Source organism: Diplotaxodon limnothrissa, linkage group LG15 (assembly GCF_057381915.1).
Source record: "Diplotaxodon limnothrissa isolate DT_005_m linkage group LG15, D_limnothrissa_male_GT1.1, whole genome shotgun sequence".
Taxonomy (NCBI): Eukaryota; Metazoa; Chordata; class Actinopteri; order Cichliformes; family Cichlidae; genus Diplotaxodon; species Diplotaxodon limnothrissa.
Genome location: NC_140610.1, coordinates 9,198,652 through 9,223,801, shown reverse-complemented (window position 1 = coordinate 9,223,801; position 25,150 = coordinate 9,198,652). Strand labels below are relative to the sequence as shown.

At 41.1% G+C, this 25,150-nt stretch overlaps 1 protein-coding gene across 2 annotated transcripts in view; it reads left to right on the top strand.

Annotated features, from left to right (window-relative positions):
- The window catches only part of LOC146617015 (scavenger receptor cysteine-rich domain-containing protein DMBT1-like), a 59,746-nt gene that overhangs the window by 2,591 nt on the left and 32,005 nt on the right, over positions 1 to 25,150 (top strand). The window contains exons 6-17 of one of the 2 annotated variants that reach the window (XM_085371866.1): positions 23 to 337; positions 413 to 703; positions 4,239 to 4,529; positions 6,980 to 7,294; positions 9,542 to 9,856; positions 10,190 to 10,489; positions 11,398 to 11,703; positions 15,425 to 15,739; positions 20,861 to 21,175; positions 21,496 to 21,795; positions 22,698 to 23,003; positions 24,346 to 24,660. In XM_085371866.1, coding sequence (XP_085227992.1) covers positions 23 to 337; positions 413 to 703; positions 4,239 to 4,529; positions 6,980 to 7,294; positions 9,542 to 9,856; positions 10,190 to 10,489; positions 11,398 to 11,703; positions 15,425 to 15,739; positions 20,861 to 21,175; positions 21,496 to 21,795; positions 22,698 to 23,003; positions 24,346 to 24,660 — 3,684 coding nt within the window. The remainder of the gene's footprint in view (positions 1 to 22; positions 338 to 412; positions 704 to 4,238; positions 4,530 to 6,979; positions 7,295 to 9,541; positions 9,857 to 10,189; positions 10,490 to 11,397; positions 11,704 to 15,424; positions 15,740 to 20,860; positions 21,176 to 21,495; positions 21,796 to 22,697; positions 23,004 to 24,345; positions 24,661 to 25,150) is intronic. The other variant, XM_085371867.1, reaches the window with a different exon arrangement.

Genomic DNA, 25,150 nt, shown 5'->3' with positions numbered 1-25,150 from the left:
TTTTTTTTTTTTTAATTAACAGACAGTCAACCCATTCGGCTGGTGAATGGGACTAATCGCTGCTCTGGTAGAGTGGAAATCTACTATAGTTCACAATGGGGAACAGTCTGTGATGATAGATGGGGAATGCAAGAAGCAACTGTCGCATGTCGAGAGATGAACTGTGGGAATGCTCTCTCAGTCAAATATAAGACTTACTTTGGGAGAGGTCAAGATCAGATTTGGCTGGATAAGATGGAGTGCACTGGTCATGAGATGTTTCTTGCTGACTGCCCTCACAAAGGTTTTGGAGTATATGACTGTAACCACAGTGAATATGCTGGTCTCGTGTGCTCAGGTAAGACAGGATGTATTCTGAGTTTCAAACCTGAGTTTTAATGAAAATCCTAAAAACCCAAATTCTGCTTTGCAGAGACAGTCAGATTGATCAATGGAACTGACAGCTGTTCTGGCAGAGTGGAGGTTTTCCATGATGGCCGATGGGGGAAACTTTGTAGTAATAACTGGGGCCTTAAAGAAGCTGCAGTCCTATGTAAGGAGCTCAACTGTGGAGATCCAAAAAATTCCAAGGACATCTTTTACTTTGGTGACAGCTCACTGCAAGGGTTCACAAGTAGATGCTCTGATAATGTGAACTCTATCAGCCAGTGTCAACTGCAAGAACACAGAGGGTCATGTGAAGGTGTTTCTCTTGTATGTTCAGGTAAGAGACAAAAACTATAGATATGCTCCTCTAGTGCTTTCCAAGAATAACAAAGGTCATGTTTGCTCATTAAGAAAAGACTAGCCTATGTGCATTCTTTAGTTTTACCTTGTGATATGGCAATTATTTAATGCATGGTCACAGAGTTATTTCACTATTAAAATTACCAGCATTTAGCAAATACAACTTTAATGTGAGACAGCAGATAAATATTAACCACTTACAATGCTAAATTCTATTTCATTTGACAATGTACTAATATCAGCCAGCAAGGGTAATACAACCCCTTCGCTTTAACTACTTTTATTATCAACAAAAGTGAAAAATTGTGAAGCGGAAGGAGAAGAAAATATGTAAATGTCTACATCAATCAATCTAGGCTTAATTTTAAGCAGACTGATTATAGAATTCTGCAGACCACTTTGAGTGATAAGCATGTTGAAATTAACTCAATCAAAAGTAGCTGATTTTTTTATGCTAAATAAAACATAAAATAAAGAGCAAAAAAAAAAAGGACAGCTTCTGTTTAGACCTCAGCCACACATTAAGTCATGAGGTCATATTCACAAACCAGTAGAGTTAGCAGTCAAACATTGTCAACACACTGTTAAATTCTTTTTTTCCTTCATGACTTACTTTGTAGCATTTTTGATACATAGAAGGGGGAACACAGGAGTCCCCTTTTATATGTGCACATTTATACTAACCACCACCATTAGGTTTAATGAAATTTAGAAGAAAAAGGGGGAAAAGGCGCCAGATAATAGACATGGCCTTATCCTTTTTAATAAACAAAATATTAAAGTTATTTTAATTTTTCATTCACAAACTTAACATTTGAGAATGGAAAGAAAAAATCTTGATATTAATATTAATGTTGTTTATTTTTTGTTTATGTGTCTTCATCTTTTGCTTCTTTGTTTTCTTTTTCTCCTTGTTTTTGAAACAATGGGGAGCCAATAGAGATGAGCAAGTTTGAGATCCCAGTCGCTACCAAACTATGCTGATTTTTGGCTTTATGTCTGTGTCATAAACTGTGTGCGGCAGGCAGGAAGGAGGACCGAAATGCAGACTCCAGGATGTGAAATGTAAACTCATAAACAGCTTTATTGCTGAAAAAGGAATGCCAACCAAGTCCAGAAATAAACAAAAACAGAGTTTAACCTCTTAGGACCTGGCACCCACATACGTGGACATCAGATTTTGGGTTGTCTAGACCAAAATATTAAATTTTGCTCTACAAGGGCCTGATATCCACTTACGAGGACATTATGCTGCCACTGTTCCATCAAAATTTTAAACAAATATCCTCATCCTCAGCTCTCATTTTTCTTAGGAACAAAAATCGGGTAAAAGAAAAAATCTGGTGATTCTTTGTTTTTACATTCATTGGGTCCCAATATGCCCAAATATCAAAGAGAAATTAAAAATGCATGCCGTGGAAGAGTTCGGGTCTTAGGAGGTTAAAACAAAAAATGCTGAAGTTTAGGAAAACAGAGTCCACAAAATCAAAATCCCAGCAGCAGAAGTCTAAAACAAAACCGAGGAGCTGGGTCAACCATGAATCCAAAGAGGCACTTTCTTTTCAGCTGGCGGTTGTCTGGAAGTGCTATATAAATAAATTGCTTGCTTGCTAAAGCCAAAAGAAGTTCTGGAAGCCGCAGGTGGTGGTGCAGGTGATGGATGTACGGGCTCACCAGAGGCGTCAGCGGACACAAGGAGATGTTTTTTATGTGCATTAAAGTTATATAAAAATTTAACAGTGCAAATGCAAATTCCTTGCTGACAGTTTAACCAAAAGGCATTTCCAGTGGAAATTGGCCGACATAACCATGTCTAATATCCACAAAACTTAAAAAGACGTTATACACACACAATACAGTAATATTATGTTGCAGCACAGTACGTATCACTCCGTGAGGCTCCTGCCTATGATAGCCGTAATGCTCCGACAATCCATCAAGCTTGTACTAAAACATTTGACAGATTTTCGAGCACCGTGTACCACATAAAATCGTTTCGAGGTCAGTAAACACAACCAGAATTCATACATAAGGCACATGGGATTATAGGGGGCACTGTCAACGATCCGCTTTCGCCCTTCTCATTCTCTGTCGCCGCCATGCTTTTTCCACCATGTGCATATGAAAACAAAGGCACTGCGCATGCGCGTTTTACCCATATTCTATCGCGATATTTCATTTTCTTATCGTTGCCCAACATTATACCGGTATTACTGTGAACAGTATGATATGGCCCAGCCCTAGCTGGTTGGCCTTAGAAAATCTGCTGTTCTTAAGCTCTCCAGGTTAGAACTAGCAGTCTTGGGAGAAGTTATCTCAGGAAAGCTGAACTTAGTCTTTGAGGTGGCCTGCTCATGGCTATAAGCCTCCTTGGCTACCTTAACCATCGTTGCTACAGGAGGGTCTTTAGAATTACCACTACTGGTGGTAATTAGTACTTTGCAGTCTGGTTGTGTGTCAGTCAGTTTTATGCTTGATAGGCACACGAGTACAGTCATCACCTGGCACATTAGTGAGCCCTGAGACGCAAACCTCACTGGTTTCCAGGACAGGCACAAAATTACTCTCAGAAACTTCAAGCTTGGAAACACAGGAATCCCTGAAATTACAGTCACTCTCAGAAACACAGTCACAATAACCCTCCGGTGCATATTTTACAAACTGTCCAGCACTGTTCAACCCATATGAGCTGGAGTCTGTAGGCATGCTGACTTAAAACTAGTGTTCAATGATGAGGCAGTGTTACTCACAGGACGTGGAGGCTCAGAAGAAAAAATTGTCTTTGGCTGAGACTTGGAACGGCGTGAACACCGCTTCCTCCTGGGAACTGTGCACAAGTGGCGGATGAGCTGGATGGTGCTGTTGAGGCAGAGGCGTTGACGGTGAGATCCTCCCTTTGGAGGGATGGAGGATCAAAACTAGCGGCAAGTGCTATTGCCAGGTTGGCTGGAGTCAGGAATGTACCAGGCTGCGGACCTCTTGCTGGCACTCTTCCTTCTCTCCCTCGTGGGTCGGAATGATCCACCGCCCCCGCAGAAAGATGATTTGGCATGCATACTCCTCAAAACTCCCGAACATTAAGTCTGCTGGGTCCATAGTGTGGTCATGATCTTCTGTCATAAACTGGGTGCGGCAGGCAGGAAGGGAGGACCCAAATGCAGACCCCAGGATAGGGCTGCGCTATATCATACCGTTCACAGTAATACCGGTGTAATGTTGGGCAATGATAGGAAAATGAAATATTGCGATAGAATATGGGTAAAACGCGCATGCGCAGTGGTACTATAGAGTAAACTTAAGACCAACAAAGCGGACTTAAATATAATACAAAATGACAAAAACACAAGAAAAACTCCAAACACTGGGTACATTAAACCAAGACCATGACAGTCTGTGTGATAAAAAAAAAAAGAAAAGAAAAATTAATGTAATTAAAAAACAAAAGTTAGATTTAATGTATAGTAATATAATATAATAATATTTGTTACACTAATATAACAACTGATTTCCAGGTAATGCGAGATTAACCGGTGGATCCACTCATTGTGATGGAAGAGTAGAGTATTTCAATAAAGGCCAGTGGGGGACTGTGTGTGCTGAATCCTGGGACATGAATGATGCAACAGTGGTGTGCAGACAGTTGGACTGTGGGAAGCCTCATAAGCTTATTCAGCTTGGTCCTGGTACAGGAAACATCTGGACTGATCAAATTAATTGCAATGGAGAAGAGTCTACATTGACTCAGTGTCCAATAGAACCATCTCATTGCAACAACACTGTAGTGGCTGGTGTTTTCTGCACAGGTAAGAAAAACATGGAAACGCAAGTCTGAATTTTTTTTTATGCTGTGTAAAATATGAATAAAAACAGAATGTAATAATTTGGACATCTCATAAACCCATACTTGATTCACAATAGAACATAAAAATACCAAATCTGAAATTTTCTTGGGAAAACATGGAATCTGCGTCCTCCCAAATAAAGAGGAGAGGGATTTGTTATCAGCATTTAGTTCAATTTCTATTAGAAAACAAACTGCACCCTGTTTAGTTCATTATAGAATGAGCGTCAGTATCAATATGAATGCCTGAATGCATGAATGCCTACGAAACTGGCACATGTGGAAGTAGATCAAAAATGGTGAAATGTGTATATAGGTTTTACAGCAACAGGATCCTCCATTAGAGCAGCAGCCAAGGGAGATGGTCCTATAATGGCATGAATATTGTGATGCACGTATTGCCAATTTTACCTTATAAGAAGTATGGTTGAATCATTCCGGTGATGGACAGGAAACAGCAGAAACTCAGGAGGACATCTCCTAATAACTATTACCAATGCTAGTACCAATCCATGAAAAAAAAATGACAGAAAGTAGTAGAAATGCATGGAGAGCCATAATAAATAATCTAAAGTAAATGCACATGACTTGAAAGAAGGCAAAATGACTTGACGAAAGAGATTTAGATGGCCAAACAGGGGAGGAAGTTAAAGGATGGGGAGCCCGGAAATTTCAGCAGGATTTTATTATCTAAGATGCCTAAAGTGCCCAGAAACCTGCCACAAGGTGCACAAATTGATTTTTGATCTGAGAGGGGAAAGTTTGAGATGGCTTAAGATGAGTGAAAAGCCTGGATTTGGCTAGTAGAATCAGTAAGCAGACAATTGCCAGTCGCAGAGGCTTGTTAAACTAATGGAAAAGGTTGAGGGTTTTAATTATTAGCATTAGGAACGCTGGTTTGAGCGGGGAGTCAAGAAGACCTAAGGGTACATCTTTCACCATCTTACAATGCTATGATTGCAGCCATTCCCCACCTCTCTGTGAATGGCGCTCATGGCCTTTCATCAATGGTCTTTGATCAATGATCAACGGTCTTTGATCAGTGGTTGTTGATTAATGGTCATGACAATTTGCATACTAATGATCAAGTAACTGACCTCACAACCCATTGTTCTTTCGGTTGGCTAGTTTCAGTCATTGTGCAAATGTACTGTTTATAAGGTTGGGGAAACCTGCAGTCAGCTGAGACTGAAGAAGCCCCTTCAATGAGTGACAAAACGTTTCTCCCACTGAAAATGCCACATCCAGATGAACAGAATCAACCTTTTGGCATTTACTTACCTAGATTATTGAGCATGAATCAAGATGCGAGCATCTAATAGTGTGAACGTGACAAAGACATGGACACGATTGCACGAAGGAGACTGTAAAGGAGAGGTGCAATGAGATTTAAAGTATGCAGCATGAATGCCGACCGGCCTCGAGAAGGCTGGGGAAAAGGTGATCCAACTAGACTAGTGATGTCATGAAGCGCTTGACAGCATGGAAAAGTTGGAGTGATGTGAAGGTTAGATGTAGCTGGCAGCACCTGGGAGCGGAAAGATGTGAGACCATTGGTGTTTCTTATTGAACTTATCAATAAACTTCATTACAACAGCATAGATACTGTTGAATAACTGGCTTGCAATTCAGACAATTCACCAATTGAAAACATTTTAAGCATCACAAAACATGACACAGAAGACTCAGGACGTTTGAGTAGGTAGAACCCTATGTCATCCAAAATTGGAATAACATTCCTATTACAAAAGTCTAGAAACTGGTATCCTCAGTTCCCAGATCTTTACAGACTGTTTTTAAGAGAAGAGGGGATGCACAGAATGGTAAACTTGGTGGAAAACAAACCTTTTCCAACTTTTTTGGAACATGTTGCCATAAAACTCAAAAGAAGTGAATATTTTCTAAAGTTGTACATGTTCTCAATTTAACCCTTGTATGGTGTTCGGGTCTGTGAGACCCGTGTTCAGTTTTTTTCAAAAGAAAAATTAAACAATTAATTATTTTTTCATGTGTAAATGTGTTGTGTCTTTCCACTCACTCCACTTGATTATAACTGATTTATTTATAACATTTTATATAAAAGAAAAACGAGAAGCACATTAATTCATAAATGTGATCTAACAAAGGTAAAGGGAAAAAATTAACCATGTTTGCTGTTCATATGTCTTGTAATTGGGATGAAGTAAACATCTGTTGAGTAATTTAACATAAAATTGTTTGATGGTGTTAATTTGGAAAGCCAAAACTCTAGCGGGTCCACCAGACCCATGAACACTGGCTGAGTAACAAAAATACGAACACCACACAAGGGTTAAATTCAAATAGTATACAATATACCTAAATACATCACAGTTGTTTGTTGGTCATTCTTCCATACCTGTGGCTACATATTTAGTTTATTTGCCTTCACAGAAAGCTTGGCGGTCCGCTTGGTTAACAGTAATGATGAGTGCTCTGGAAGAGTGGAGGTTCGTCATGATGACCAGTGGCACACAGTGTGTGACACGGACTGGACTCTAAGTAAAGCTGGAGTAGTGTGTGAGTCGCTGCAGTGTGGACGTGCCGTGAAAGCTCATGGTGGTGCTGTTTTTGGCCGTGGCAGTGGGTCAGTGGTGGAGGCTAGCAATTCATGTTTCGGCAGTGTGACATCTCTTCAGCAATGCTCAGTCAAAGGTTTTACAAGAGCAACCTGCGGGCATGAATATGATGCTGGTGTTCTCTGTGCAGGTAAATCCTTATTATTATGTTCAAAATTCAAACATAATTTTTTACGAGATCACAAACAGTATAAATTATTGCTGTGATGTGATGTCACCAACTGTGGTGGTGGGAGGGTAACTGGTAAACTACACGCTTATTGGTTAATAATTACAAGTTGTTAGCCACTGATCATACTTTGAAACAGATAATGACTGAGATTTGTGCACTTTTTTTTCTCTTTGTTCCCAAGGGGTCACCAGAGCAGATGAATCTGTATTTTTGATTTGGTACTGACTTCAAAACAGATACTCTTTCACATTTAACCCTGCCATTTAATCTGTCTTCAAACAGGCACTGGGATTACACTCACTTTCTCTCGTTTTCATGGTTTCTGTTTTTTTCCCTAGTTTGGGTTTTTTTTTTATGGGTTTATTATTTGGTGGGTTTCTTTCTACATTTTTAGCCTTTTGTGTCAATTAGTATTTTCAAGTGCGTCCTAGTTTAGTTATTCATATTTGTAGTTCTTAGTTCCTTGTCTAATTTTTTAGACATTTCCCTGTATGTAGTCTGTCTCTTCTCCACTTGTTTCCCTTTCTGTTTGTGTGTCTAGTCTGTCTCTCTCTATTCTGTACTTCCCGTCTTATTTTGTAGTCCCTCATCATGTGTGCTGTTTTCTGTCACTCTTTGTGTCCCATTCCCCCTGTGTCAATTCAATTGTCTACAATTGTGGTCGATTGAACATATGTATTTATGGTTTTTATTTTGGAATAGGCAGAACTTACTCTCTTCCTCGCTGACTCTACATCTGTCGTTATGTCACACATTGGCTCACTATTTCTTGCACCAAAACACACCACAAGTCCCACCACTACTAAATATTACATGTTATTGTGCAGCACACAAGACCGACAGTGCACAGTGTGCTTTGAGGTAGCAGCCAAGAAAGATATAGTTTGTCTGTGAGCACCCATGTGTACATGAAGCAGGCATGGAGGAGATCCAGGCCCCAAATATCTAGAGGCCCCCCAGAGCGCGAGAGCCCAAGGAAGACCATTGGAGGGGCAACTGCCCCACCCTCCTGGAAAGAACTGAGGAAAGCCCCAGATGTTGGGTCACCCAGCAGTCCTGGTGCGGAAGCCACTGGGGGCTGCAGTGATGTGCCCATGGGTTCTGCCTGAAACGCACCAACATCTGAGGGCATCAGCCACCGACAGGGAGCTTTGTGGGGGTGATAGGTCCCCACATCTGGGGGGGCCTGAGATATGTCCAGAGAGGTGGAGTCTAAGACCTGACATATAGACACAGACAAACAGGCACACACAGACACAAACATGCATTCCCACCCTCATGCAAACATATACAAATAATTGGCACTCACCCAATGTGGTGTAACGTTTGACCCGTTATGCATACACTGGACACGACTGTGATGACAGCAATACTTTTATTTACAACTGTGGTTTTCACTTTTCACTGGGACACAGACACCCCTTGCCTCTAGAGGGGTAATTTGCCCCTAGACCCAAGAGATGTTACCCTTTTTCCAGGGAGGTGCAGGGAGGCCCAGCATCCCTAGACCCCAATCAGATGGCTAACTCCTCCTCCCAGCCCCCTGCCCTGAGGAGGCACAGAGAACAGCGGTGTGAAGACCCCATACCTTTTTCCACACGCTCATATGTGGTGCTGCTGCGTGCTGTTCTAAAGTGCATTTAAAACACGGGAGGGCCATGGTGCTTTCTGCCAGAGAGCAGCAGATGTCAGCACGGCCCCTCACGAGAAGCTATTGAGTTCTTAATAAACTGCTTAATGGGATCTATTTGACAGCTTGTAATTTATATTGTTAATGCTTGAATGTTTTTCCTCAGTTAAATCAGCAGTAAATGGACCTGAGCTTTAGCACCAAAATTTCCTGGTTACATTTGGTGAAAGACTGTGTTTTGGGTTAAAATACACCTGTTGCTGAAGTTAACCACATTTTAAAGTTTCTTGGACATACGAACTGTCCAGTATGAGCTATTGTTGGTTTAAAATGGAGCACTGTAACAAAAAATAATTTCCCCCAGGGATCAATAAAGTATTCTGATTCTGATTCTGATTCTGATTGTCTGAAAAGGGGGACAGCCATTAACATCTTTTGGTTGCATTTCAGATAATGATGGACACTCATCAGCATACAGCATGTTGAAGATATCCTTAAAAATCTGATAATACTGGATTTAAAAAAGAGTAAGAGATTGAAATATTCATTGCTAATACTTTAACGTGTGCCCTCAGGTAAACCACCAATAAGGCTTGTGAACGGCATTGACCGATGCTCTGGCCGAGTGGAGATTCTGCATGACGGCCGGTGGGGAACAGTGTGTGATGATGACTGGGACTTCAGAGAGGCTGAGGTGGTGTGCAGAGCCATGGACTGTGGAACACCTCAGAGAGCAAAATCTAATGCCTTCTTTGGTGAAGGCCAAGGAGTGATCTGGTATTCTTCTGTCAACTGTTTGGGTAATGAGACGTCCCTTGGGCACTGCAGGTATCGCCCCTCTGGAAGATTTTCGTGCAGCCACCGTGAAGATGCAGGAGTGATTTGTTCAGGTAAAAACTATTTTGTCATTAAATATTGTGTCTTTTTTTAATGTTTAGATATGACTTCCAGAGGTTGTTGTTTAAAGCCATCTTTATTATATGTGGCTGCAGCTCTCGGCTGCAACCACACTTACACCAACTTACAACACTGATTCCCCATGTTTTAACACAGATGCATTGCAGATGCCGTGCAGGTACATCTGCACAGCATCACAGTCCACGGCCCACCACAATTTATATCACAGTTATTTCCATGACATCAGTGAGAATATTGTATGGATTTCAATTAATGCAATTTTCAGGCACCAACTAATTGCTGATTTTGTCCTCTTTGCTTTGTAGCTACCATTCGACTCATCAATGGGACTGACATGTGCTCAGGAAGGGTGGAGGTCCACTATGGTGAACACTGGTCACCAGCATTTAATATTAACTGGGGAATGAATGAAGCCACAGTGGTGTGCAGAGAGATAAATTGTGGAGATCCTGTCAAGATTTCAAGGTCATTTGGTCAAGGTGAAGATCTGAGAGGACATGAGATCCACTGTAATGGTAGAGAGAGCTCTGTCACACAGTGCACATTTAGGAACTATACCAGATCTATCACCGAAGGTATTGAAGAGGCCTCTGTGGTATGCTCAGGTAAGACTTGATGTTATATTTCAAAAAGAAAATGAATCCATGAAGTTCTTTATCAAACAGATCAAGTATGATTTTTTCCAATTAAACTGTTGATGCAAACCATCAAATCAATATTTTTGTAGTCTAAACACGTGTTAATCAGGTACAACCCGAGTTATAAATTATGTCACTATCTTCACATATGTGTGCTATAGCAGTGCATATACAGAGAGAAGACCAATAGGATTAGGCCAGCCAAAGCACACACAGACTATTCACGAACACACAAAAGAATTGGACCATATAAGATGCTGTAAATAGGCTGTGCTTCAGTGCTGCACATGTTTCAGTCAGCTAGCTGGCCACTACGATTTAGCATGAAGCTGCATCTTTGAACCTTTGTTTTTATATTGTTTTCCTCTCTTCGTCACCGTTCCTTTACACAATTTTGCTATTGAATTGCTCTAAATTATTATTACACATAATTAATCCCTTTACTCATTGAGGTCAACTTGACCTTTTTGATACCTGTAAATGGACAGTCTACTTCTAGGTAGAACAAATGCAATATGGCAAATTATTTTATGCCTAACAAGTGATTTCACCATTACCAGCATTTAGCAAACACAATGTGAGACAACAGATGAATATTAACCACTTACAATGGTAAATGCTATTGATCTGATGATGCACTGATCACCCAGTGAGGGTAATATAGCCAAGGGTCAGCAACATTGAAACTATGAAGAGAGCAATTTCTGAGTCATTTTTGATGCTGTAAAACATATTCCATCTGTATGATGCAGAAATCATAGCTGATTAAGTCTAAAATGGTCTGTTGGTGTTATGATTCATTTGTATTTTTTCTTTGCATTTTTCTTTGTATTTATAGATTTATGTTAGATTTATATAACAACTCTGCTTTCCAGGTAATGTGAGATTAGCCGGTGGATCCACTCGTTGTGATGGAAGAGTAGAGTATTTCAATAAAGGCCAGTGGGGGACTGTGTGTGCTGAATCCTGGGACATCGATGATGCAGCAGTGGTGTGCAGACAGTTGGACTGTGGGAGGCCCCATAAGCTTCTTCAGCTTGGCCCTGGTACAGGACAGACCTGGACAGATCAAATTGAATGCAATGGAAAAGAGTCTACATTGAATCAGTGTCAACAAAGACCATATCCATATCCAGACAGGACTTGCAACAACACTGTAGTGGCTGGTGTTTTCTGCACAGGTAAGAAAAACATACAAACCCAGTTCCAAAAACAAAACGTTTGGATCTTTTTAAAAATGTAAGTAAAGAATAAATGCAAAGATTTCCAAATCCATATTTGATTCACAATAGAACATCAAAAAGAATTTAACATCATCAGTGAAATTCTTTTTGGAAAACAAGCTGTGTCCTGTGAAGTAAAGAGGTGAGGGACCACACTGCTTATCAGTGTTTAGTTCAAGCAACAGCATCAGTATGAGGGTGCATTAACCCGTTTAGCCCCACTGGCAACAATTGTTGCCAAAGTTTATCACTGTCATTTTCGACTCACAATAAAAAATCTCAAAGGTACTAATGCAACTTTTTCCACTTATATGCTAGTAGACAACTTAGACAAAGGTTTTGATTTTTAAAAAATCGTTTCCAAGTGCTTCCTATCGCATGACATCATCTGCTTCCCGCTCTTTCTGGCTGAAGACATGGCGGATGCAAATCATCCTGGAAAGAGGTAATTTTCATAAATTTCTTATGACTTTCCCCCCAAACATATTTATAATTATTTAATCATTCAAGTCTCTAGAGTAACCCTCCCCAAAAAAATTGTACCTAGGATAAATATTTTTTTGTTCATGGGCTTATTTCTGTGAGTGGCAACAAAAGTTGCCAGTGGGCACATAGCATGTCGCTAACTAAAGGAAAACACTGTCTGCAGGATTGCTCCTAATTTACTTATTTAAAATTGTAGAATGATGTACAATGGCTCATTTTAGTCCTTTTAGAATAATTCCTAGCTAAATAAATTCACAGGTATTCAAGGCCTCTGTGTATAGGATTTTTATACATTACCATACATCATTTTCTTGCTAGCTAAAATTCGCTTGCTAGCTAACATGTATGTTGTCCTTTCCTTAGGTACACCGTAGCAGAGATCCTGGCCATGCTGCAGGACTCTGAAACTGTGGCGGACATCACAGTTGTGCCTGAGTCAGAAATGCACGCACATGACACAGACTGTGACAGTGACCAATCTGATGATGAGGCCACTGGTGACCATAACCGCCTCCCATCAAGAATACTCAAAGGTGAAGGCTTTCTACCTAATTCGGACATGCAGCTGCCAAATCCCCCCGATGATGATCCTGGGTGCTCATCCTCAGTGAGTCAGGGTCCAAGTGTGGTTCTTGGCCTGGCAGAGAAAGCTGAAGTGCCACCTGGAGTCAAGTTTTACCACGACAACCTCTTCACAACCCTGTCCCTGGTGGATGAGATGACCCTGAGAGGCTATGGCAGCTGTGGCACGATGCGACAAACTCAGCTCCATAACGTTCCCTTCACAGCACCCCAGACCTTCAAGAAGACACCCAGAGGAGATGCTGAGTATCTGGTTGAGGCAGAGAAGCTGATTGTAAGGTGGAATGACAACAGCGTGGTCACCGTGGTGTCGAACATGGAGAGGGAGTTCACCGAAACTGAGGCGAAGAGATGGAATAAACAGAAGCGGACTATGGACAAGGTCAGACAGCCCAAGTGTATCCAGGACTACAACACACACATGGGAGGAGTGGACCTGCATGACCAGTTTGTCAGCCGCTACAGAGTCAACATCCGGTCCAAGAAGTGGTGGTGGCCATGCTTCAGCTGGGCCCTGAACAGTGCCATGGTGAACAGCTGGTGCTATTACAGGTACACAAGGCTGTATGTTATTTAGTGATATCACAATCGAGTTGGTGATGTTTGACTCGAGGTCATCGCTAGTGCTCTTCGGTCGACAAGAGCAACAGTGATGATATCCAGACCAACATCACAAACTCAAGTGTGATATTGCTTTTACAGAACATTCTACATATGGGGCATGACGTTGTAGAAAGGATGAAACGATGCACATTCATGCATCTATCATGCTTGTTTTGTCATTCATTTAGGTCCTGGAAAAGCGGGGAGAAGGATCTCCTCTCCTTCCAGAGGCTGGTAGCCCAGACCCTCCTCCTGCGCCATGGAACAAAGCCAAGTAGGCAGGGCAGAAGATCTTCAATGGCGGTGGCGATAACTGATGCCACCAGGTTTGATAATTTGAACCACTGGCCCTGCAACACTGGTAGCAGGTACAAGCGATGCAAGAACTGCGGCGGACGCACATCATTTGCGCGTGGAAAGTGTGATGTGCCACTACATGTGGAGTGCTTCAAGAAGTACCACACTGAGTAGAACATGCATGAAAGATGATGGAATGTATGGGAAGAAATATGTTATATATGTATATATGTTTTTAGAGGTTCTAAGAAAAAAATGTTTGTTGAGTTTTTGAGTATAAAAAAATTGAGAATAAAGAAATCAGTTCAAATTGTTTGATGTTTTGAATTTTATACAGGGGGAACCTGAGGCTCCACCTTTTTGTTATTATTTATTATGACTATATTATTATTTTGTTCTTATTATATTATTATTATTACTTCTCTATTATTATTATTAGGTGACATTTGACCTAGTGACAAGCTGTGTGACTACTGGCAACAATTGTTGCCAGTCATAAAAATGCTATTTTCTTCAAAAAAAAGTACAAAATGGAAAAAATAAATACATAACATGATTCAGAGGGACTCAACTGATAAAATGATATGCCTTACAACTCTGAAAAAAATCTGGGCACAAACGGGTTAATGCCCATGAAACTGCCAGCTTGAAAATCTGGCAAAACACCAAAAATGCTGAAATCCAGATACAAGTTTGAGAGAAACAGATGCTTCCAGCAAGATGACATCTGTTTCCATGTATATTTCAGTGAGACAGTGCTAAACACCATACTACAGCTAATGTAGTATGCTATTCTTTTGCACATAAGCTTCATTGCTTCCTTCTTCTTCATTCCTTCATTTCTCTCCCAGAAGGCCAGCAACTGGTCTTCCTAGTTTGCAAATGTTTACAGACCGTTCATAGAAGACATGGCCTTGTTCCAACTTGCTCTAGAGTTGTAGTCAAATTTAAAATACACTTGGAATTTCTTAAAATGAGAACTGGTTGCAGGGGTCATTTTGAGCCCCTCCAGCATCAGCAGTAATAATGGTAAATAAATAGTCTTTTCAGTTCAGCTTTCTGTTGCTGAGATCAGCCAGAAACCCAGCCAGTTCTCCACACATTTGGGCACACACTCCCCTGCTCTGTACTATCCTGCTGTACCCTGGCTCTGCATCCCACAGGTGATATGTGGCTACAGGACCCTATATATTTATTTGTCAATCACATCTAGCTAGCTCTGTCTTAATTTAGCTTTCACGACAAAAAGTGTATAAACAATCATGTTTTTAGACAAACCAGGTGCAGCAGTTGTGATTTTACATTAATTTCTATATGGTCAAAGTGACATCCTCAGCAGTTCCAGGTACTATTAGTACTTTTATTTGACATACTCCAAGTTCTCTACTAATAAAAATGTTTAGATTATAAGTTGTGATGTTAAAATTGTGCATTTTCTCAGGCTAAACATTTGATATTTTCAAGATTGTATTGTGAATAAAATATGAATTAATCACTGAATTCTGTTTTTACATAAATGTTTACAGAATTTTTATATGAAAAATGCCAAAGAGTAATATTGGCAGCTTAAATGTTCTTTATCATTTAAAAAAAAAGTTTAATATTGTCTTCTGAGTTTAACCGGTGTACAATATACCTAAATACATCACAGTTGTTTGTTGGTCATTCTTCCATACCTGTGGCTACATATTTAGTTTATTTGCCTTCACAGAAAGCTTGGCGGTCCGCTTGGTTAACAGTAATGATGAGTGCTCTGGAAGAGTGGAGGTTCGTCATGATGACCAGTGGCACACAGTGTGTGACACGGACTGGACTCTAAGTAAAGCTGGAGTAGTGTGTGAGTCGCTGCAGTGTGGACGTGGCGTGAAAGCTCATGGTGGTGCTGTTTTTGGCCGTGGCAGTGGGTCAGTGGTGGAGGCTAGCAATTCATGTTTCGGCAATGTGACATCTCTTCAGCAATGCTCAGTCAAAGGTTTTACAAGAGCAACCTGCGGGCATGAATATGATGCTGGTGTTCTCTGTGCAGGTAAATCCTTATTATTATGTTCAAAATTCAAACATAATTTTTTACGAGATCACAAACAGTATAAATTATTGCTGTGATGTGATGTCACCAACTGTGGTGGTGGTGGGAGGGTAACTGGTAAACTACACGCTTATTGGTTAATAATTACAAGTTGTTAGCCACTGATCATACTTTGAAACAGATAATGACTGAGATTTATGCACTTAATTTTTTTTCTCTTTTTTCCCAAGGGGTCACCAGAGCAGATGAATCTGTATTTTTGATTTGGTACTGACTTCAAAACAGATACTCTTTCACATTTAACCCTGCCATTTAATCTGTCTTCAAAAGGGCACTGGGATTACACTCACTTTCTCTCATTTTCATGGTTTCTGTTTTTTTCCCTAGTTTGGGGTTTTTTTTTATGGGTTTATTATTTGGTGGGTTTCTTTCTACATTTTTAGCCTTTTGTGTCTATTAGTATTTTCAAGTGCGTCCTAGTTTAGTTATTCATATTTGTAGTTCTTAGTTCCTTGTCTAATTTTTTAGACATTTCCCTGTATGTAGTCTGTCTCTTCTCCATTTGTTTCCCTTTTTGTCTGTGTGTCTAAACTGTCTCTCTCTATTCTGTACTTCCCGTCTTATTTTGTAGTCCCTCATCATGTGTGCTGTTTTCTGTCACTCTTTGTGTCCCCTTCCCCCTGTGTAAATTCAATTGTCTACGATTGTGGTCGATTGAACATATGCATTTATGTTTTTTATTTTGGAATAGGCAGAACTTGCTCTCTTCCTCGCTGACTCTACATCTGTCGTTATGTCACACATTGGCTCACTATTTCTTGTACCAAAACACACCACAAGTTCCACCACTACTAAATATTACATGTTATTGTGCAGCACACAAGACCGACAGTGCACAATGTGCTTTGAGGTAGCCAAGAAAGATACAGGGAGTGCAGAATTATTAGGCAAGTTGTATTTCTGAGGAATAATTCTATTATTGAACAACAACCATGTTCTCAATGAACCCAAAAAACTCATTAATATCAAAGCTGAATGTTTTTGGAAGTCGTTTTTTGTTTGTTTTTAGTTTTAGCTATTTTAGGGGGATATCTGTGTGTGCAGGTGACTATTACTGTGCATAATTATTAGGCAACTTAACAAAAAACAAATATATACCCATTTCAATTATTTATTTTTACCAGTGACACCAATATAACATCTCCACATTCACAAATATACATTTCTGACATTCAAAAACAAAACAAAAACAAATCAGCGACCAATATAGCCACCTTTCTTTGCAAGGACACTCAAAAGCCTGCCATCCATGGATTCTGTCAGTGTTTTGATCTGTTCACCATCAACATTGCGTGCAGCAGCAACCACAGCCTCCCAGACACTGTTCAGAGAGGTGTACTGTTTTCCCTCCTTGTAAATCTCACATTTGATGATGGACCACAGGTTCTCAATGGGGTTCAGATCAGGTGAACAAGGTGGCCATGTCATTAGTTTTTCTTCTTTTATACCCTTTCTTGCCAGCCACGCTGTGGAGTACTTGGACGCGTGTGATGGAGCATTGTCCTGCATGAAAATCATGTTTTTCTTGAAGGATGCAGACTTCTTCCTGTACCACTGCTTGAAGAAGGTGTCTTCCAGAAACTGGCAGTAGGACTGGGAGTTGAGCTTGACTCCATCCTCAACCCGAAAAGGCCCCACAAGCTCATCTTTGATGATACCAGCCCAAACCAGTACTCCACCTCCACCTTGCTGGCGTCTGAGTTGGACTGGAGCTCTCTGCCCTTTACCAATCCAGCCACGGGCCCATCCATCTGGCCCATCAAGACTCACTCTCATTTCATCAGTCCATAAAACCTTAGAAAAACCAGTCTTGAGATATTTCTTGGCCCAGTCTTGACGTTTCAGCTTGTGTGTCTTGTTCAGTGGTGGTCGTCTTTCAGCCTTTCTTACCTTGGCCATGTCTCTGAGTATTGCACACCTTGTGCTTTTGGGCACTCCAGTGATGTTGCAGCTCTGAAATATGGCCAAACTGGTGGCAAGTGGCATCTTGGCAGCTGCACGCTTGACTTTTCTCAGTTCATGGGCAGTTATTTTGCGCCTTGGTTTTTCCACACGCTTCTTGCGACCCTGTTGACTATTTTGAATGAAACGCTTGATTGTTCGATGATCACGCTTCAGAAGCTTTGCAATTTTGAGACTGCTGCATCCCTCTGCAAGATATCTCACTATTTTTGACTTTTCTGAACCTGTCAAGTCCTTCTTTTGACCCATTTTGCCAAAGGAAAGGACGTTGCCTAATAATTATGCACACCTGATATAGGGTGTTGATGTCATTAGACCACACCCCTTCTCATTACAGAGTTGCACATCACCTAATATGCTTAATTGGTAGTAGGCTTTCGAGCCTATACAGCTTGGAGTAAGACAACATGCATGAAGAGGATGATGTGGACAAAATACTCATTTGCCTAATAATTCTGCACTCCCTGTATAGTTTGTCTGTGAGCACCCGTGTGCAATGTTCCCTCTAATTTTTCATGTGTCTGAACGAACACACAAACTCCCTGAGCGGTCCCTTGGACCACTGTGAGCAACAGCAGACGTGAGCACTGTGGTCACGGCAGCATCGAATCCATCCAAGTTACATGGTTTATTAAAATAATCAAATTACAGCATTTACATTTATGTTAGACTACTTTTAATTAAGTGCTTTATCCCACTTACAATGAAAATTAAAAAAAAATTTCTTGTTCGTGACCCACTCCAAAAAATAATTTCTGTCCACTATGAGATAAAGGAGAACAACAGCCTGATACCTGCAGGCCTGACAACAGGAGATGTATCACTCCTGTAACACCTGTAACATTCAAAAGTCGCCTCATTGTTCTGACACACACAACAAAACTATTGACTACACTACACACTAACTACACAAGATTTGCGCTAAAGGTTGCAAATCTCTCACATCTCAACACCGCCGTCACTCCTAAAACTTCTTCCTGTTTCTTAACAACTAAATGCCATGTTTTGATTGGGTGCCATGGTACATTTTTCGACCAATGGGAAAGGGTGGGGTGTTTTGGTTTCGTCTTTGCTCACAGGCTTTCGAGCGTTTTCCTTATAAAACGCAGTTTTTACTGTTTCTTTCCGCAGTAAATATAAACAACGACAGTATTCAGGAAGAAAACCAAATAGTGCATATATTTTTATCATAACTCTGGTTTTACGTGGCTTATCAACACAATTTAAAAACTGGTATAAAGTCCACACTTTTTCCGTTAATTGTTCCCTCTGTCCTGCTCACATCTCCGATGGTTGTACACGTTGTCATTACTCCGCTTTGCTCGCTAAAACACCGGTGTCGGCACATATTTTCTTTAATTTCAATTAAGGTTAGAATTTTTCTTGTGTGCGCAAAGCAGATTTTCTGTGCGCAGAGACCGTCCCAACAGTGCGCAATTGCGCACGTGCGCAGCTTAGAGGGAACATTGCCCATGTGTACATGAAGCAGGCATGGAGGAGATCCAGGCCCCAAATATCTAGAGGCCCCCCACAGCCCGAGAACCCAAGGAGGACCATCGGAGGGGCAACCGCCCCACCCTCTGAAAGAACTGAAGAAAGCCCCAGATGTTGGGTCACCCAGCAGTCCTGGTGCGGAATCCACGGGGGGCTGCAGTGATGTGCCCACGGGTTCAGAACCCGCGCCAGAACGAACCGAACCCTGGGCCAACGGTCCGAGGGCCCCCCACCCGCCGAAGGGACCCTAACGAGCCACGAGCGGCAGGCCCTGCCAAGCAGCCACCAGGAATGAGCCGGTACATACCTGAGCGCCCAGCCCTGGACACCGAGAACCTGCCTGAAACGCACCAACATCTGAGGGCATCAGCCACCGACAGGGAGCGTTGTGGGGGTGATAGGTCCCCACACCTGGGGGGGCCTGAGATATGTCCAGAGAGGTGGAGTCTAAGACCTGACATATAGACACAGACAAACAGGCACACACAGACACAAACATGCATTCCCACCCTCATGCAAACATATTTTAATTGGCACTCGCCCAATGTGGTGTAACGTTTGACCCATTATGCATACACTGGACACGACTGTGATGACAGCAATACTTTTATTTACAACTGTGGTTTTCGCTTTTCACTGGGACACAGACACTCCCTCTCTCTACTGTCAGGTCCGCTCTCCTCCTCCTCCGACTGTCACTGTGAACATATAAAGAGTCACAACCACATTCATATCCCAGCACACCTGTTCACCCTGCCCGTGCGCCACCCCAGGAGCTCACTGCGTCACCCCTACTCTGCAGCCGGCCAGAGATCACACCCACGCCACAGTGGAGACAAACAGAAATGGACACTGTACACACACTCACACTCCCCAAGCATACTCTATACCCCAGGTCCAGGTACCCTTGCATCTAGAGGGGTAATTTGCCCCTAGACCCAAGAGATGTTACCCTTTTTCCAGGGAGGTGCAGGGAGGCCCAGCATCCCTAGACCCCAATCAGATGGCCAACTCCTCCTCCTAGCCCCCTGCCCCGAGGAGGTACAGAGAACAGCGGTGTGAAGACCCCATACCTTTCTCCACACGCTCATATGTGGTGCTGCTGCGTGCTGTTCTAAATAGCATTTAAAACACGGGAGGGCCATGGTGCTTTCTGCCAGAGAGCAGCAGGTGTCAGCACGGCCCCTCATGAGAAGCTATTGAGTTCTTAATAAACTGCTTAATGGGATCTATTTGACAGCTTGTAATTTATATTGTTAATGCTTGAATGTTTTTCCTCAGTTAAATCAGCAGTAAATGGACCTGAGCTTTAGCACCAAAATTTCCTGGTTACATTTGGTGAAAGACTGTGTTTTGGGTTAAAATACACCTGTTGCTGAAGTTAACCACATTTTAAAGTTTCTTGGACATACGAACTATCCAGTATGAGCTATTGTCTGAAAAGGGGGACAGCCATTAGCCTCTTTTGGTTGCATTTCAGATAATGATGGACACTCATCAGCATACAGCATGTTGAAGATATCCTTAAAAATCTGATAATACTGGATTTAAAAAAGAGTAAGAGATTGAAATATTCATTGCTAATACTTTAACGTGTGCCCTCAGGTAAACCACCAATAAGGCTTGTGAACGGCATTGACCGATGCTCTGGCCGAGTGGAGATTCTGCATGACGGCCGGTGGGGAACAGTGTGTGATGATGGCTGGGACTTCAGAGAGGCTGAGGTGGTGTGCAGAGCCATGGACTGTGGAACACCTCAGAGAGCAAAATCTAAGGCCTTCTTTGGTGAAGGCCAAGGAGTGATCTGGTATTCTTCTGTCAACTGTTTGGGTAATGAGACGTCCCTTGGGCACTGCAGGTATCGCCCCTCTGGAAGATTTTCGTGCAGACACAGGGAAGATGCAGGAGTGATTTGTTCAGGTAAAAACTATTTTGTCATTAAATATTGTGTCTTTTTTTAATGTTTAGAGGTCGTTGTTTAAAGCCATCTTTATTATATGTGGCTGCAGCTCTCGGCTGCAACCACACTTACACCAACTTACAACACTGATTCCCCATGTTTTAACACAGATGCATTGCAGATGCCGTGCAGGTACATCTGCACAGCATCACAGTCCACGGCCCACCACAATTTATATCACAGTTATTTCCATGACATCAGTGAGAATATTGTATGGATTTCAATTAATGCAATTTTCAGGCACCAACTAATTGCTGATTTTGTCCTCTTTGCTTTGTAGCTACCATTCGACTCATCAATGGGACTGACATGTGCTCAGGAAGGGTGGAGGTCCACTATGGTGAACACTGGTCACCAGCATTTAATATTAACTGGGGAATGAATGAAGCCACAGTGGTGTGCAGAGAGATAAATTGTGGAGATCCTGTCAAGATTTCAAGGCCATTTGGTCAAGGTGAAGATCTGAGAGGACATGAGATCCACTGTAATGGTAGAGAGAGCTCTGTCACACAGTGTACATTTAGGAACTATACCAGATCTATCACCGATGGTATTGAAGAGGCCTCTGTGGTATGCTCAGGTAAGACTTGATGCTATATTTCAAAAAGAAAATGAATCCATGAAGTTCTTTATCAAACAGATCAAGTATGATTTTTTCCAATTAAAATGTTGATGCAAACCATCAAATCAATATTTTTGTAGTCTAAACACGTGTTAATCAGGTACAACCCGAGTTATAAATTATGTCACTAACTTCACATATGTGTGCTATAGCAGTGCATATACAGAGAGAAGACCAATAGGATTAGGCCAGCCAAAGCACACACAGACTATTCACAAACACACAAAAGAATTGGACCATATAAGATGCTGTAAATAGGCTGTGCTTCAGTGCTGCACATGTTTCAGTCAGCTAGCTGGCCACTACGATTTAGCATGAAGCTGCATCTTTGAACCTTTGTTTTTATATTGTTTTCCTCTCTTCGTCACCGTTCCTTTACACAATTTTGCTATTGAATTGCTCTAAATTATTATTACACATAATTAATCCCTTTACTCATTGAGGTCAACTTTTTGATACCTTTAAATGGACAGTCTACTTCTAGGTAGAACAAATGCAATATGGCAAATTATTTTATGCCTAACAAGTGATTTCACCATTACCAGCATTTAGCAAACACAATATGAGACAACAGATGAATATTAACCACTTACAATGGTAAATGCTATTGATCTGATGATGCACTGATCACCCAGTGAGGGTAATATAGCCAAGGGTCAGCAACATTGAAACTATGAAGAGAGCAATTTCTGAGTCATTTTTGATGCTGTAAAACATATTCCATCTGTATGATGCAGAAATCATAGCTGATTAAGTCTAAAATGGTCTGTTGGTGTTATGATTCATTTGTATTTTTTCTTTGCATTTTTCTTTGTATTTATAGATTTATGTTAGATTTATATAACAACTCTGCTTTCCAGGTAATGTGAGATTAGCCGGTGGATCCACTCGTTGTGATGGAAGAGTAGAGTATTTCAATAAAGGCCAGTGGGGGACTGTGTGTGCTGAATCCTGGGACATGAATGATGCAGCAGTGGTGTGCAGACAGTTGGACTGTGGGAGGCCCCATAAGCTTCTTCAGCTTGGCCCTGGTACAGGACAGACCTGGACAGATCAAATTGAATGCAATGGAAAAGAGTCTACATTGAATCAGTGTCAACAAAGACCATATCCATATCGAGACAGGACTTGCAACAACATTGTAGTGGCTGGTGTTTTCTGCACAGGTAAGAAAAACATACAAACCCAGTTCCAAAAACAAAACGTTTGGATCTTTTTAAAAATGTAAGTAAAGAATAAATGCAAAGATTTCCAAATCCATATTTGATTCACAATAGAACATCAAAAAGAATTTAACATCATCAAAAAGTGAAATTCTTTTTGGAAAACAAGCTGTGTCCTGTGAAGTAAAGAGGTGAGGGACCACACTGCTTATCAGTGTTTAGTTCAAGCAACAGCATCAGTATGAGGGTGCATTAATGCCCATGAAACTGCCAGCTTGAAAATCTGGCAAAACACCAAAAATGCTGAAATCCAGATACAAGTTTGAGAGAAACAGATGCTTCCAGCAAGAGGACATCTGTTTCCATGTATATTTCAGTGAGACAGTGCTAAACACCATACTACAGCTAATGTAGTATGCTATTCTTTTGCACATAAGCTTCATTGCTTCCTTCTTCTTCGTTCCTTCATTTCTCTCCCAGAAGTCCAGCAACTGGTCTTCCTAGTTTGCAAATGTTTACAGACCGTTCATAGAAGACATGGCCTTGTTCCAACTTGCTCTAGAGTTGTAGTCAAAATTTAAAATACACTTGGAATTTCTTAAAATGAGAACTGGTTGCAGGGGTCATTTTGAGCCCCTCCAGCATCAGCAGTAATAATGGTAAATAAATAGTCTTTTCAGTTCAGCTTTCTGTTGCTGAGATCAGCCAGAAACCCAGCCAGTTCTCCACACATTTGGGCACACACTCCCCTGCTCTGTACTATCCTGCTGTACCCTGGCTCTGCATCCCACAGGTGATATGTGGCTACAGGACCCTATATATTTATTTGTCAATCACATCTAGCTAGCTCTGTCTTAATTTTGAGCAGCTTTCATGACAAAAAGTGTGTAAACAATCGTGTTGTTAGACAAACCAGGTGCAGCAGTTGTGATTTTACATTAATTTCTATGTGGTCAAAGTGACATCCTCAGCGGTTCCAGGTACTATTAGTACTTTTATTTGACATACTCCAAATTCTATACTAATAATAATTTAGATTACAAGTTGTGATGTCAAAATTGTGCATTTTCTCAGACTGAATATTTGATATTTTCAAGATTGTATTGTGAATAAAATATGAATTAATCACTGAATTCTGTTTTTACATAAATGTTTACAGAATTTTTATATGAAAAATGCCAAAGAGTAATATTGGCAGCTTAAATGTTCTTTATCATTTAAAAAAAAAAGTTTAATATTGTCTTCTGAGTTTAACCGGTGTACAATATACCTAAATACATCACAGTTGTTTGTTGGTCATTCTTCCATACCTGTGGCTACATATTTAGTTTATTTGCCTTCACAGAAAGCTTGGTGGTGCGCTTGGTTAACAGTACTGATGAGTGCTCTGGAAGAGTGGAGGTTCGTCATGATGACCAGTGGCACACAGTGTGTGACACGGACTGGACTCTAAGTAAAGCTGGAGTAGTGTGTGAGTCGCTGCAGTGTGGACGTGCCGTGAAAGCTCATGGTGGTGCTGTTTTTGGCCGTGGCAGTGGGTCAGTGGTGGAGGCTAGCAATTCATGTTTCGGCAATGTGACATCTCTTCAGCAATGCTCAGTCAAAGGTTTTACAAGAGAAACCTGCGGGCATGAATATGATGCTGGTGTTCTCTGTGCAGGTAAATCCTTATTATTATGTTCAAAATTCAAACATAATTTTTTACGAGATCACAAACAGTATAAATTATTGCTGTGATGTGATGTCACCAACTGTGGTGGTGGTGGGAGGGTAACTGGTAAACTACACGCTTATTGGTTAATAATTACAAGTTGTTAGCCACTGATCATACTTTGAAACAGATAATGACTGAGATTTATGCACTTTTTTTTCTCTTTTTTCCCAAGGGGTCACCAGAGCAGATGAATCTGTATTTTTGATTTGGTACTGACTTCAAAACAGATACTCTTTCAGATTTAACCCTGCCATTTAATCTGTCTTCAAAAGGGCACTGGGATTACACTCACCTTCTCTCATTTTCATGGTTTCTGTTTTTTCCTCTAGTTTTTTTTTTTTTTTGTGGGTTTATTATTTGGTGGGTTTCTTTCTACATTTTTAGCCTTTTGTGTCTATTAGTATTTTCTTTTTTTTCTTTTTCTTTGTCCCGTTTG